The 17,109-nt window shown below is 42.0% G+C and overlaps 1 protein-coding gene across 2 annotated transcripts in view; it reads right to left on the reverse strand.

The window, feature by feature from the left end:
• Positions 1-411: 411 nt before the first annotated feature.
• SUFU (SUFU negative regulator of hedgehog signaling) overlaps positions 412-17,109 on the reverse strand; it is a 73,957-nt gene continuing 57,259 nt past the window's right edge. For both annotated transcript variants that reach the window (XM_040361888.1, XM_040361887.1), the window contains exons 11-12: positions 13,162-13,230; positions 412-1,457 (exon numbers count right to left, since the gene is read on the reverse strand). In XM_040361888.1, the coding sequence (XP_040217822.1) occupies positions 1,368-1,457; positions 13,162-13,230 (159 nt within the window). In that variant the 3' untranslated portion in view covers positions 412-1,367. The remainder of the gene's footprint in view (positions 1,458-13,161; positions 13,231-17,109) is intronic.

Below are 17,109 nucleotides of genomic sequence, written 5' to 3' on the forward strand. Positions count from 1 at the left end.
TTGGCTGGGAGCACCGATCTGGGGTCGGTTGGCTTCCGTTTTCCCAGCATGCTTGTCCAGCTTCTGTCAGACAGGGTGCCATACACTGGCTGAATGTCAGCAGGTTTGTTTTTATTGTGTATGACCAGCCATTTGCACACTTTAGCATATGTAGAAAGATCGGTACTTGCTTTACAAGAATCTTCCTTCTGTCCATTTATAGTTATAAGCTGTATAAAACAAAAGAGATACCAGGTTGTTACGGGCAATCTCCTCCTGCTCTGGTATGTTTAGTCAGAATTGAATCACCATTATCAGGCTCATCCACAAAGAAAGGGCAGTAACTGAGTAACTAGGTCTTCATTTAACCAAGATCCCAACTATAGCTTCCTGGTCATTGCCCTAAATGAAATAAAATACAAGTAAAATAGGGACTTTGCATCAATACATTTATAGCAGCACTCTGGAACTTGACATTATGAAATGAAAACAGATCTTATAAAATCCGAGAATCGAACTGTAGGCACTAAAGGAAAACCTGAATGTGTGAGTCAGACCTCAAGGTTTCCTGATGAGAGTTGATAAGTGAAAGATTAACAAGCAATTTCACCCAGCTACACAGACTTGCTCCATTAGGCACTGGAACTTAATTAAGAGGCAAAACGGGACATTTCCATGGCTCAGCACTACACCGAGGTCCATTGCGGTCCCATTTATAGATAAAGTATTCCGGGGCAACACCTCACGGATCAGTCTGCAAAATACTGCATAATACTTTTATCTGATACTCCACTTATGAATCAAGACCAATTAAAAATGTTGGGAAAGAAAAGTGCTCTATGTACTAGAGAATATCTGTGTATTAAATATATAATTAAATCACAATAAAAAAAAAATCAGAATACTGATAAAATCCCCCACACATCAGTTATTGTATATATTATCTGGCTCACACAGAATCAATATTCAACTACTGAAAAGTAACACTGCGATTGTGGAAAGTCAGTCGAAGGAACAATCCTGTGGCCAGCATTGTGACCACTTGCAGGTTCCAGTGTCGTACAAGAATCGATGTACTCAGGAAATATAGCATTAGCTAAATACTAACTTGTTAAGTGAGGGCTACCATCACACGGATGTCATTTAGGAGCACAGAGAAAGCCATTAACTGACAGAACTGTGTACTGAAATAGAACAGGGTTCTATGAATTCAGCAAGTCGGTAAGGATATACAGTCACGGTGCTGAAATATCACAAGTTTTGTGTTATCGGTCTCTTCTAGTGATGATTGTGCAGTAACTGCTTTCCTTTGGTTTACAGCCATAAGCAGTGCTGAAAGCGGCAGAGTTCATCATCTTTCTGCGTCGTGGCTGGTCGCGCCCTTTTCCTCACGGTAGTGGGTTATCAAATACGACATCTGGAAGGATGGAAATCTTTAGTTTCTTCTCTGGCCAGCTGTACTCTTTTGGCAATTTCATCTGTGGAATGAGAACATTAAAACCAGTCAGCTACCATTTTAAAAAGGGAGGAGAAAAAAAAAAATAATCATAATGTTTATGTGTAACTCTAGAACATGTGCCCTATTATACATAGTGCAATGCCAACCAGGGTTGCCTACAGTCAGTAAATTTACCAAGTTTGTAAAAGTCGGTGACTAACTGTTCGTAAATCTCAGGGGCTGAGAATTGGTCATGCTGTGTTGACTTTAAATGTAAACCAGGCAAATTACTTATGTGTATTGTCTGTGTTTATATGGTTTAAGTATTGATTACCATATATACTCGAGTATAAGCCGAGTTCTTCAGCACATTTTTTGGTGCTGAAAATGCCCCCCTCGGCTTATACACGAGTCACCTTTTTGCACCTGATCTCCCGGATTTTGGAGACACGGTACTTGGCACACATATAGCCCCAGGTCTCCTCTACTAGTGTGCAAAGTTTGCCGTCCGGGGGACCTATGGCCGGGAAGCACCATTTTTTTTTTAAAGCTGGGCACCCCCTCTATATACTCCCATGTTAAAACGCAAGTCTAGTCATGGGCACAGTAAGGCATGCACATGGACACAGTGAGGCAAAGTGAGGCATGCAGATGGACACCCTAGGCTTATACTCAAGTCAAAAAAAGTTTTCCCAGTTTGTGGTGAAATTAGGTGCCTCGGCTAATATTTGGGTCGGCTTATACTCGAGTAAATACGGCATCTTAGTTTTTAATAGGAGTTGTCATTTTTCAGGTTGTCAGTAAAACATGTGCTTAGTCAGTAAGTTCCCCATGTTTTGTCAGTAAAAGATGCCGCAGGAGGTTGGCAACCCTGATGTGTACGATTACTGTGCTGGATGCATAGAGTATCAAGATTGATAAAGACACTGTCCTCGACAGACAATCCATTTCACATAAATAGCCATGTTTTGCAGGCAACTGGTTCCTAAAGAAATCTTCACTGCAGCGATGCCTGTCCCCTTCCTGTCTCTGAACTTCTGCACCGATTACCAGCTTTGGGTCTTATGTAGGTGCTGTTAACTATTGCAGAGTTTGAAGATCAGACAAGAGGACAGGCACCACTGAAGTGAGGATTTCTCAAGGATCCAGCGGACTGCACAATGTGGGACATACTCCATTACATCAAAAGGAGGGTGGGGTAAGAGGGAAAAGGGGACAGTGGCTGAAGTTGACCCAATAGTATTCCCTCCCCCTAAAAATTTGAGGACTGTCTTGGTACGATAAAATTAACATGCATGTAGTATAAAAAGGAATTTATTACAATGTAGAAAAATAGAATAAATACATAAATAAAACCAAAATTGAAAAAACAGAGGCCTGGGATAGCTCCAGGTAAATTCCGTAATTACAAACATATGGAATGGTCTATGTCTCGACTAGTTTCGTGGTATAACCACTTCTTCAGGAGAACCACTCTATAAAATAAAAAATACAATACACAATAAATAATAGATGCATTGATAGACAGGGTTACAGCAAAAGATTTAAAAAAAGATCATAATAATCATAATGTTTGGCTTACCCAATTTGTGGTGGTCATGCGCGGCACACACCGCCTCTAACGTGTAAATGATTATTTATTTATATATATATATATATATATATATATATATATATATATATATATATATATATATATATATATATATATATATATATATATATATATATATATATATATATATATATATCTATATATATATATATCTCGATTCCCTTGGAGATTGTCCATTCGGCTAGATGACATATGGACACTCTTGGCATCTAGCAGGTAGGACCATTAGCTTTCCTTGCAGTTAGGTTTTCTTATCGTCTTACTGATATTATTTTAATATTAGTTATGTTCACCTGTATTGGGTGGGGTTAATTCGGCTATTTCCACTTAGCTTTACGTAAGGCTAATTGTGATAATGGATCGGTAATCATTCCGATCTGGTAGTAATTCACGCGATAACTACACGTGGAACTCTGAGCCGCAATCTATACCCTCCCCTGACACATGTTGTAATTTTGAACTATTCTCTCACTTCTATGACTAAGTCATTGTGGGCTCACCCCCCCCCCCCTACTAACTGCAATTAAGCCAGTTACACTCTTCTGGGCAAATATTCTGCCAATTGGCCTGCTTGTCACCCCTCTATCTATTATCAAGGGTAATTAGGACACCTCCCTTCTATCCTTTACAATATCCTTGGCTCTTTCCTTTTTCTTTAAACCCTACTGAATTTAATTGTTGTCATCCCCATCAACATGTTTAAATCTTTGTGCACGCATCGGTTGATGCATTCACACCCCAATATCACCTTAGTTAATTATTTATTATTTTTTCATGTTACACATGAATTCACTGCACTTACCTTGTGAGCCTAGCTCAGCCCCACCCATCTACACATCATTTTCACCTTGTCCTTATTTTTACCACTTCACAATAGGTTAATCCAATTAGACCAGTATGCTTCGATCTATGGCCTCGATCATACAAATTGCCCCAATCTTGGCCCTACCCAGTCAATACAGTCCCTATGACCCACTAGCTCCTTTTTACTATTCCCTGACATGTTTTACCAATATGAAGGTTATCGATTTAGGGGGAGTTACACCTCCCGCTTACATTGTATATTGTCGTTATTGTTCCCCTGAACCTTATCTTATGTCCCTTGTATTTGCAATTGGCTACCCCTGGTGATTCTGTGCGGCCCCTTGCTGTCCGGTTTTTGTCCCCTGAGGTGGACTTGTGTTTCTCCTGGCAGGGGTGATCTGTCATCCCCTTCTTGTTCTCCCCGAGCTGGACCCTTGTCCATAGCCCGGGCCGAACACGCATGCGCGGTAGCGCCTTCATGCACCCGCGCAACGTGGAGAAACTGACCTGGTTACGTCACACGCCGCCCCTCGGCGTCGGTCCTGGCGCTTCCGGGTTGGAGGTAATTTAATGGGCTTCCGCCCACGAATGAGCACGGCAGTATCTCTCTACGGATGTGTTCCTTATGCGGGGCTGAGGCTGGAGGCTGCTACCAATCCATTGTGAGCAGATCTCCATTAGGTACGGTTTCCTGTCCTTAGGGACACTACCTTGTCCCGTATGCTCTCATTGCAACCAAAACTTTACCCCTTTTATATAATTTTAGATTCTCACTAACTTGTTTTATACAGCCAATTGGTTTGTTATATCTAATCCCATACATACTGTCTACCCACTGTATGTTAGCATTCAGAGCGGACATATCCCACCTCAATTATGCCTCTGCCCCCGCAGTATCATCCACTACCACATGGTTTGGCAATCCATCCATTCCATCTACTGGTGAGCCAGTGTGTCCGCACTGCCCATTTAGTTTCATCTATCCTTGGTATTGGGCACCCCCTCCTTCTCCCCCCCCTCCCTACTTGCCTTTATCCCTTTCTCCCCCCCATCTCCCTTTCCTCTTTTTCAATTCTTTCCTTCCCCTCTTTTCCTTTACCCTTCCCATTTTTCATTCGTTCTCCACATGGGTGGCCTCCCCTCCCCTTTCCCTTCGCCCCTTCCCTTTCCCCCCCCCCCCCCCCTACTTGCGCCCTTCACCATAATTACCATCTACATTATGCCCCCCTAGAGATCCTTGCATATCCCCCCCTGTCCACCGCATGGGGCCAATGTTTCTGGTGGTGTGTGCCGCACATGACCACCACAAATTGGGTAAGCCAAACATTATGATTATTATGATCTTTTTTTAAATCTTTTGCTGTAACCCTGTCTATCAATGCATCTATTTATTGTTTATTGTATTTTTTATTTTATAGAGTGGTTCTCCTGAAGAAGTGGTTATACCACGAAACTAGTCGAGACAGACCATTCCATATGTTTGTAATTTACGGAATTTACCTGGAGCTATCCCAGGCCTCTGTTTTTTCAATTTCGGTTTTATTTATGTATTTATTGTATTATTTTTCTACATTGTAATAAATTCCTTTTTATACTATATGTATGTTAATTTTATCGTACCAAGACAGTCCTCAAATTTTTAGGGGGAGGGAATACTATTGGGTCAACTTCAGCCACTGTCCCTTTTTCCCTCTTACCCCACCCTCCTTTTGTTGTTACATACCTTCCCGGATGATGGTACACCCTTACTGATTATTAATCTGTCTACATGAGGCTATACTCAAAATTTTCGCATACTCCATTACATGTAAATGATGTGACTGTAGGATTTTTTTTTTTAACCAAACTTCAGCTTTGAAACTGATTGTTTGGAATTCATTGGGGGACACAAACCCAGATGGCAATTGGGTTATACTTCTGCCTACAGGAGTAATGCACACTGGCAAACAGAGAAATAATAAGCTAGCCAACACAAAGCTCATGGCGCAGTAGGATTAAAAACCACTGTTTGTTTAATAAAAATATACACTTACAAAAGTCCAGAAGATAAAAACAGCATATAATGTTAAAACGAAGCTGAAAGACCACTAGTGGCCTTCCATTTCCTACCTAACCGTCAAACCACTTCCTCGACATGTTTCGTCATGTGACTTTTTCAAGGGAATCTTAAAAACAGTGATTTTAAATCCTACTACACTATGAGCTTTTTCCCCCTGTCATTGATAACCTAAGGGGCCCTGGGAATGTTTGGCACAAATTTGGACCCCATGAGAACGACATGTCGCAGATTCTGGAGAGAATTCATCTGCATGGTGGCGATTGTGGAGAGGATTTGCACAATCACATGTAGCACTGTGTTTAAATATGGCAAGCATATTTTTGTTTTGTATGACACTGGTTAATATGATATGCTACACTATGGATGTGGTATTTTTGGCTTACGCATAAGACGCTGAGAGTACCATAAGAACAGGGGATTTTCGGCAAGAAGGAGGGAGACATCTGGAGGCAGGAAAGAGATTTGCCTCACCAATACATAAGGGTCAGAATATCTGGTGAGAATTTATAAATACTGGGGGCACAGAAACAAGGGAAGATATAAAGATTTGAAGGCGGATTTATATGTTGTGGGGGTTATAATACAACATATTCAGGGGGAACACATTTGCTGCTGCTGGGATTATTTCTTTAAGCAGGGTTATTTAAGTGGCAGCACTTCCTAAATCCTTCTGAAAACTTCTTCTTTGTACCTCCACAGGTATGTCTCTCAACTGCTGCCATTCCACTCATAATTTAAATACTGCAAGCTTCTCTCGGTTTGCAATTTGGACATACCAGAATAATAGACACAATGGGCCGGATTCAGAAACTTACGACGGCGTATCTCCAGATACGCCGTTGTAAGTCTGAGTGTGAGGCGTCGTATCTTGGCGCCTGATTCAAAGAATCAGATACACCTCACTGTTGCCAAGATACGAGCGGCGCAAGTCTCCTACGCCGTCTTATCTTGGGGTGCATATTTACGCTGGCCGGCTTGCATCCTCTCCTTTTCCTTGCTCTGTAGGGGTCCCCCAAGGTTCTGTTCTTGGACCTCTCCTATTATCCATCTAAACCTCCTCCATGGGTTAGCCGATAGCATCCCATGGCTTCCAACACCATCTCTAAGCCAAGGAAACCAAAATTTATCTCCCTACCTCTCACTGCTTCAGTCTCCTCACATATCACTAATTTACTAACAAACATATCGGCCTGGATGTCACAATACTTCCTCAAATGCAATCTATCCAATTGAGTCCTAACCAAGCTCATACATTGTCCCTCCCCTACGCGCCCCTTCCCCTGATCTCTGTCAAGATCGATGGCACAACTATCAGCCCATTCCCACATGCCAAGGTTCTAGGTGTATTCCTGAACTCTGAACTATCCGTTCAGCCCCACATCCAATCACTTATAAAATCTTCCTGCCTCAACCTCCACAAAATCTCCAAAATACATCCCTTTCTAACCGACAACACCGCTAAGCTCCCAATTTAATTACTAGTCATCTCCCGCCTCGACTACAGCAACTCGCTTCTCATTGGTTTACCTTTACATAGACTATTCCCCTTCCCCCCCCCCCCCCCTCTTCAGTCTGTTATAAATGCTGCTACCAGGCTCAATCCACCTTACCAACCACTCAGTGTCTGCTACTCCACTGTGTCAATCCCTTCATTGGCTCCCGCTCACTCAACAAATTATTCAAAATACTAAAAAATTACAAAGCCATCCACAACTTGGCCCCCAGATACATAACTAGCCTAGTCTCAAAATACCAACATAATCGTTCTTTGTTTCTCCCAAGACAGCCTGCTCTCTAGCTCCCTAGTCACCTCCTCCCATGCTCGCCTCACCCATCCTATGGCACACCCTACCCCTTATCTTTCACTCTTGCTTTTAGATGATCCCTGAAAACCCATCTCTTCAGAGAAGCCTATCCTGCATTTACCCAACTGTACATTCATTTTCTCCATCACCTCCCCCCCCACAGCTATTACCTGTCATATCACTTAAACCTCTCGTAGACTGTAGGCTCTAATGAGCAGGGCCCTCTGATCCCTCCTGTATTGAATTGTTACTGTACGGTCTCCCCCCATGTTGAAAAGCGCTGTGTAAATTGTTGGCACAATATAAATCCTGTACAATATAAATTTTACACGTTTGCACGGACTAGAAGACAATTATATTGGAGAGAGTGGTTATTTTTTTTTCTAGCTTTAGGAATAGAGTGCTTGTTTCAGATTCATTCTCATATATACAATGGGGGCAAATCCCCTCTGCACTTCGTAAAATCAGTTTTAAATGTTTTCTCAATATTTTAGGTCAGATTATTTGTCAAACATCACCCAGATTCTGAACCTCTTTCCAATCATAGTATCATCTGCATATTTACGAAGAGTACAATCATTAGGTGTACAAAACAGGGTAGTGGACTCAAAAACCCTGTGGAGAGCCATCATGTGAGCTAGACTAGTAATATAAGAAAGAAGGCCCACTTTAACAATATGTTGTTGGTTGTCACTGGAGTGCATTCGACCTATCACATTTAAACTCAGTCACTTTTTTGTGAGACAGGGGTGATAACCGTCTGCTGTAAAACCAGATGGAATACTAGCTAATACAAAGGAAAAATAATAAATAAAAATATAGATTTGTAAAACATCAGCAAGCTGGTCAGCACAAGCTTTAACTACTACCCAGCGATATAGGTCACTGCCGACACAAGATGGAGGGCAGAACCAAATAGATTTGAGGAAGGATGTCAACTGTCTGTCTATAGAATCTTTAAACGGTGAGCCTGCGCCTTCCACCTGACTAGTGGTGTTCCTGTTAAAGTGGTACGCTGGTTGACCCACAGTGTGAACAGTCTGTTTTTAAACCGTTTATGGCTTTCAGCACACTCCGTTGGGGCCCATGACCCCTCACAGGGTGCTTCAAGTCAGCATAAGGAAAAACCTCAAATAGAAGGCACAAGAGGGATGTCTGTGCACTGTACACACTCTAAAAGACAAAACTGGGGCCGATTCTCCAAATGCAGAGTAGTGTTTAAATAAGGTCCAATACAAACACACCTGCTATTTCTGAGAGGGTAGCTGGAGACTGCGATGCCTCAAAGAGGGTCTGTTTGGGGGGGATTTTTAATCAAATATGGTCACTGGAACTAGTGGTCCAGCCTGATCTAAAGACTCTGGAAGGTCAGAGACTGTGCAGGAATGTGTTGACAATCTTCATACGAGTTGAGCACATGTAGTCCAAAAAATCCTGAGTGGATACAAAGGTCCCTAAGGACAGAGCATGGTTCTCCGTTTACCTGACAGGGCTGAGGAAGACTCAGATGAAGATCATCTTCTAACAATAGGGGGATCCAGGTTCAAAACTGCGGAAATCAGGTTCCACTGAGGAGGTATGGGCTGGGGCCAGCCATAGCAGGGAGACTCATGTCTCTTTGTGCAGACCTGTTGCGGCCAAGCTTTAAGTGGTAGTAAACTATTTCGTTTTTACCTACAGGTAAGCTTATAATAAAACTTACTTGTAGGTGAAATAAATATCTTCTAAACATGCATTGTTTAAGAAATATTCGAGTGAGCAGGAGCCAGTGACATCACCAGTGCATGCACTGTGAAGGAACTGCATACCCATGCTGTTCCTTCAGTTGTCTGTGCCGCAGCCGTGATTCCTGCACATGTGTGGGAGTGACATAAGCGCAGAGTGACAGTTCAAGCGTCTGCAGCCGCCGAACCCAGGAGGAAGGGGGTGAAGATGGAAACTTTTGCAGCGATGACAGTGCGCGACTGAAGGGCTTAGTTGCAAATTAAGGCTTTCATAATACTAGCACATTATGCCTTTACCTTGCAGGGAGAATTTTTTTCTTTTTACAAGTTTACTACCACTTTAAAAAAAGGCATCTAGGCCCGACTTCAGGCATGGTTTCAGGTTTTACCAAAACCCAAAGCAGCTGGTATTATTGAGGTTCAGGCTGCTGGAGGTGACCAGGTCACTTTAGGAGCACATAACATACAGAAGAGATTGTGCTTCTCCTGTGGTGAATGGTGGGAGAAATAGCGAGTGCATACCCACCCGGTGGATGAGGTCAGTGCTCAATCCCTCAGTGTTAACCTTTACCAAGATGAAACCAGGGGCACAACAATGCAGCTACAGGCAAGTTCGCAATCCGGTCTAACGCACAAAGTTAATCTTGACTGACGGGGGTCACAACTGGGGCTGTGAAACAGCTCTGTACCTGGAGAGGGATCCACAGGTAGTTTAATGCATACACCCAGTGCAAGAAGATCACATTTCAGATAACACCTGCACATCCAGTCCAGCAGTCTGGGCATTGCCTCCAAAGCATAGATGAGAAAATGCTCATCCAGGTAGCTATGTAAAGACAGCTCAAGCAACATTGTGGTGATCAATCTTGATTGAAGACCATTGAAATTAAATCCACAAATAAAAAAAAGCAAAAAAAACGGGCTAGCACAAAAACTGGCTAGACTTTTCTCAGCAGAGCTGGAGAAAACAAACTCCATCCTCCTAAAACACTAGCAAAAAAATAAACCTAGGGAGACTGGGTAGAGGAAGGGTTAAAAAAAAATCTGCTTGTAGTGTCCAATCTTCCTGGCAGTACAACCTGACCGCGTCTGAATTTCTGTGTTCCTCAATTGACGAGGAAGAAAATTAATTTATTTTAAACACAGTGGCCACTATTATAGTTCCATCCAGTGGTCAGCAAAATATCTACAGCAATTTATATCTCAGACACGGACAACCAGCATTCATCAAACATCCACATTCTCCCTTTTACAGTATAAGAGAACAAAAGCAATTATGCAATGGGCTGCTTTGGGGAACAGCAGACAGATATCTCTTCCTTCAGACACCTTCATAAATGAATGCAAGAGAGAATGCAAGAGTTTTAGCACCTATGATCATAATCAATTATCTCCATGCCAACGCTTTTGTGTGCAACAGGAATCATTTGGCACCCCTTGGGACATTTCAGCACAGCAGTTATGGGTAAGTGGTAAGGAAGGTGGGGGGTTAGCAGGGTGGGGGGGGGGAATGTGCAGCACAGGAAACAAACAGTTCCTTTTGATAAAAAACGGACAGTGTTGCATTTATTACACTATCATATCAATTTTGTGTTTTATTCATGAAAATTATTTATATTGGAGAGGTTTACAAACATAGGATCAGATTGTATGTTATGCAAGTATTTCCCAATATTACTCTCTATCTCTTAAAGTGGTATTAAAAGTTTTTTTTTTTTTTTTAAATCTGAATATACATATTATACTTGCCTGCTCTGTGCAGTGGTTTTGCACAGAGCAACCCCAAACCGCTATTTCTTGGTTCCCCTGCTGACGCTCCTGGCCCCTCCCCCTCGACCAGTGCCCCCAATAGCAAGTCATTTGCTATAGAGGGCACGGGTGTGTGCTCGCTTCCGAGCCCTGCTCTATGTGTTCATAAGAGATAGAGCTGTAGCTCAGCCCCGACCCCTGCTCTCTCCTCATTGGCTCACTGGCTGTGATTAATAGCAGTAGGAGTTGATGGCTCCCTCTACTGTTGCAGCCAATGAGGAGAGGGAGTCCCAGGCCAGCCGAGGCTCTCCTGCACATAGAATCGACTTTAACCACCGGGACTCCCGCAGCGATCGGGTCCGCGGATCCCGCGGCCGCGGAGATTCGGACCCACGGCTGGGCACTTAAAGAGGACGTACAGGTACATGCTTGTGCCCAGCCGTGCCATTCTGCCAAGGTATATGTGCAGGAGGCGGTCCTTAAGTGGTTAAAGCACAGTGCTTATGTTTGTAAAGACATCTGCAATGAATAGATGAACATGTTTCCAACACCTTTTTTTTTACAATAGCTGAAAATACTGACGTTAAACAAATGCGTCTATGACATAAATGCAAATTATCAATCAAGTTTGAAGCGCATTTAACTTTAAAAAACTTTTCCGAAATGCCTTATGTGCGCCCCAAACGCGTTTATTGTGCGTTACCATAGACTTGAATGGAAAGAGTTGAGATGCTTCAATGCCTTCCAAAATCCACATAAAACTTCATTTTTTAAGTGCAGGAAAGTGACGCAAATGGCTTCATGTTTTGATAATGTGAACAGTACAGTATGTGCCGTCCATATAATCAATTGCATATCGCTTTACTAGTAGCATGACTTATAATAACGCGCCTCAAGCTCCTACTTTTAATGCCAATGTGGATAGGGCCTTAAAAGAACACTAAAGGTTCGTTTTTTTATTAGATCAATTGATTGCTGTAAGCTAGAGCATTTAAATATGACTTACCTCGTTTTTCCTTTTGACCTCCAAAATACAGTAATCCGGGTTAGAAAATGCCATTTCCTATCACTCCTCTTCCACCAGCATCTGAGCCGTTTTGCATGGTGGAAAGCAGAATGTGCTCACCCCCTCCCTATGACTACAGCCCTGCGTAAAGATTCTCTTATCCCTCACAGGCATGGAGGCTAAGCAAAATGGGAACTGTAGTTCCCATTAGGCCGTGCTGTAGCAAGAATGAATGCGCACCGCAAACCAGGAAGTCAGTGAGAATAATGATTCAGGAGTGACGGAGGTGAATAAAACAACTCGATATTAAACTAGTTATAATGCAAATTATTACTTTTTACTTTATCAGCTACTGTCAGACTTTAATTTAGGAAAATATTTTTGTCTTTACAACCCCTTTAATTCAGTTGTTACAGTGCTCATCTTCAACCTGCTACGTGAATTAAAAAAATGCAGTGCCATTTCTGACCACTAGAGGGAAACCCAGCAATTGAGTATATTTTTGTTCCCTGTATCTATTCTGCATTGTGTTCTAAACCCCCACCATCCTCAGGACAGATAAATACGAGTGTTCTCAGACTGGAGTGGATGATGTTGACACTCTAGTAAGAATCCTTCGAGCGCTCTGCAATTCAATTCATCACAAATCCGCAATGTTATTAATACCCTTAGCAGTAACATCATTTTTCTATGCTATAATTTCTTTAATAGAGCAAATGAGGCTCTATTACATACCAGGCATCAAACCTTCCAAATATATTATTACTTTGTTATGTATTCAGCTTGCAGGCTTACGGAGTCTTTAACATGGGTTAATAAATGAATAATTATGAATGCGTGACCCTGTTACTGAACAGGAGAAATGGCACACTCCAGCAAGTTCCCATGTTTGAAGAAAAGGCCTCCGGCTGCAGTGACTGCAGAAAGGCTGGCGGTTTAAAGAAGCCTTTCCTCCCCCTCACTTATACAAATGAGAGCTTACTTCCTCTGGAGAGCTTAAATCTTCTAAGTCTTCCAGCATCCTTTCCACCAGCTCCTCCGTCAACAAAATCTGAAGAGATAAAACAGTTTTAGCTTTTTATTCTCAGGTTTCTATGTAATTGGCAACCAATTGATCTGACTTTCAGCAGCAAGGGAGGATGTACACCTATCTACACAAAACTCCTAGCTCACCATAGTTTTTCTGGACTGCACCACTTATACTATTGTTCAGTTGATACATCACTGAGGTTTCTTAGCGTTCCAACAAACATGCAAGGACATACTGTAGCCTTCGTAATAAAAAACATACAAAATATCAACAGTCTTGCATCTTCTAAATTTGACTATAAGTTCTACAGGATCTCATTATATGACTACTAGCTATGCTTAAAGTATATGTAAACACTTAAATTGTAAATCAACCCATTCAAATTAATACAAATAAAAAGGCAAAACATGTGTATACAGTTGTGCTCATAAGTTTACATACCCTGGAAGAAGTTATGATTTCTTGGCCATTTTCAGAAAATGTTAATGATTACACAAACATTCTTTCACTCATGTTTAATGTTTGGCTGAAGCCATTTATTATCAATCAACTGTGTTTACACTTTTTACATCATAATAGCAACAGGAACTACCCAAATGACCCCGATCAAAAGTTTACATCCCCTGGTGATTTTGGCCTGATAACATGCACACAAGATGACACAAAGGGGTTTGAATGGCTATTCAAGGTAACCATCCTCACCTGTGATCTGTGTGTGTATAAAATGTCAATGAGTTTCTGGACTCCTGACAGACCCTTGCATCTTTCATCCAGTGCTGCACTGACGTTTCTGGATTCTAAGTCATGGGGAAAGCAAAAAAATTGTCAAAGGATCTGCGGGAAAAGGTATTTGAACTGTAAAAAAACGGGAATGGGATATAAAAAGATATCCAAGGAATTGAGAATGCCAATCAGCAGTGTTCAAACTCTAATCAAAAAGTGAAAAATGAGGGGTTCTGTTGAAACCAAACCACGGACAGGTAGACCAACTAAAATTTCAGACACAGCTGCCAGGAAAATTGTTGGGGATGCAAAGAAAAACCCACAAATAACTTCAGGTGAAATACAGGACTCTCTGAAACCATGTGGTGTGGCCGTTTCAAGATGCACAATAAGGAGGCACTTGAAGAAAGATGGGCTGCATGGTCAAGTCGCCAGAAGAAAGCCATTACCTCGCATTGACACAAAATATTACAATACGCCAAACAGCACAGAGACAAACCTCAAACCTTCTGGCACATTGGTTGTGGCCAAAAAAAGCAAAATTTTGGTCTCATCGCCGAAAACACTACATTTGGAGAGGAGTCAACAAGATCTATGATGAAAGGTATGGGGGAGGTGGATCGCTGATGTTTTGGAGATGTGTGAGCTACAAAGGCACAGGAAATTTGGTCAAAATTGATGGCAAGATGAATGCAGTATGTTATCAAAAAATACTGGAGAAACATTTCCATTCATCAGCCAGGAAGCTGTGCATGGGACGAACTTGGACATTCCACCATGACAATGATCCCAAACACAAGGCCAATTCGACCTGTCATTGGCTACCGCAAAATAAAGTGAAGGCTCTGGAGTGGCCATCTCAGTCTCCTGACCTCAATATCATTGAGCCACTCTGGGGAGATCTCAAATGTGCAGCTCATGCAAGACAGCCCAAGAATTTCCAGGAACTGGAGGCTTTTTGTCAAGAGAAATAGGCAACTTTACCATCTGAGAAGATAAAGGGCCTCATCCACACAAGACTTCAAGCTGTCATGGATGTTAAAGGGGGCGGTGTATTAAGAACTGGGTTATGTAAACTTTTGAACTGGGTCATTTGGTTAATTTCTGTTGCCATTATAATTTAAAAAAAGTAAACCCAGTTGATTGACAATAAATGGCTTCAGTCAAACACTAACCATGAGCGAAAGAAAAGTTTTTGTGTTATCATTCAAATCCTCTGAAAAATGGCCAAGAAATCAAATTCTGCCAGGGTATGTAAACTTATGAGCACAACTGTACGTATTAGGGTTGCAACTATACCGATATCAGTGCCGATGCCAGGTATTTGCACAACTACTTGTGCAAATGCTCCAATACCTTAAACCATAGTGACTTCAGCCTGGGTGCACACAGGAGCAGTTCGGAAAACTGCATGCGAGTTAGACAGGAATCCGCTGCATTCTTGAAGATTCTTTGCAGTGTGATTTGAGCCCACTAATTTTGTATGGGCTCAAATCATACCACACAGTATAGATAATTGGTATGCAATACACTGTTCTTCCCAGTGAATGGCTGTGCGGGGAGGCTGTCAGGACAAGTGTGATCACTGGAGGACAGGCAGGCTGTTCTCCCAACACAGATAGAAAACTGGCTACACTGAGACAGATGTGCTCTCATGCCTAGCATGGTCAGTCAGGAAGGCAGGAACACCAGGTATTTCACACAAAGGAATCAATATAAAGAAAACAGGATACTGTGACACAAGTACATGGAACAGGCACATATCAGGAATATAAAATGTTGGGGTAACATTCCTTAGTCCTTGTTTGGGCTTGCAGGTGGCAAAACTGTGTGGTTGACCCATGGTTTTATTGCCCAGCAATTAGCAGCAGACAGGGGAGTTTACATGCCCTGCGGGTGCAACTTTCACGTGGCGGCCAAGTTGACCCAACTTGTAGTGCTCGCCAAGCACTACACATTCAAGTCAAGTCAATGGGGGAAGCACTGTAAATGCCCCGCACAAATGTGTGCAATGCCCATGGCAAAAATGGGGCTAAAACAGGCAGTGAGAAGACAAATCACATTGTTTCCTCACCGCTTGTCAGTAGCCTCTAGAGCGCGATCAGAACATGAATGGACTTTAGAAGCAAGGGATATTTACATGACCAGGGGAGTAATGTTACTGCTCTCCTGGGTCATTGACGTTGCCGATTTAGGAAGCAGCTGCTGAAGAGTAACAATTGCGAGGGAGTAAAGGCAAGAGAGGGCAATTTCAGAAATGCACTTTAACTTTGCCCTGAATTGGCAAGATGAGTTTCTCTTTTAAACAGACCCATCAGCTGTGCAATACAGCATATTTAAAGTGATATTAAACAGAAAACAACATTTTTTATATATTGCAGGTTACCAATTATTAGATGTGGTGGATGCATTCGTTTTTATTTTTTGGCTTTTTTCACTCATTTCGATTCTCACCCAGTGATCTGGTCAATAACACATCTCCTGTATCAGAGTGCCCTTTGCACAGCAGCATCGTCGGTCTGGGGGGAGGGGTTCGATATACTAGCAGATTTAGATGCACTAACAAACTGAAGTCAAACTCTAGCTCACACTTTGTAAACAGTTTCAGGAACAGTTTTTTTTCCTTTTGAGATAAAGGTTTCACATAAATAAAAGCCGATTGTAAGCACCCCTGTGGGTGGTAAATTGTTTGTCCCATCCCTGCAATTGCTACATCTGGAACAGAGCTTGTTTTGTTATAAAGCAAGACTTACTGGCCAAATCAACTGAAAATAAAGGAAAGAAAACCTAGAAAAAGAAATGCAGCCACCACATCTAAGAATCGGTAAGCTGCAATATAGAAAATCATGCATTTAAAATTAAACTCCAGACATATAAATGTATGCATGTCTGCTGCATGTATAAGGTTCCTAAATCTGCAGCCCACTTTTGCTGTAGCTGCTGTTAATCATTGTAAAACAATAGAAATAAAAAAAAACAGAGTTAGTCTTACCGGAAACTCTGTTTCCAGGAGTCTTCCAGGACAGCCCTTGAGAGATGGAGCTCCTCCCTGGACAGGAAACACATCACCCCCAGCTCTTTAAAAGGCGGTCCCTCAGGCATCTGTTCAGTTTTAATCCAAGAACCGAAGGACGGAGCTGAAATACAGTTAATAACATATATACCATTTACATTATT

Source organism: Rana temporaria, chromosome 8, assembly GCF_905171775.1.
Source record: "Rana temporaria chromosome 8, aRanTem1.1, whole genome shotgun sequence".
Taxonomy (NCBI): Eukaryota; Metazoa; Chordata; class Amphibia; order Anura; family Ranidae; genus Rana; species Rana temporaria.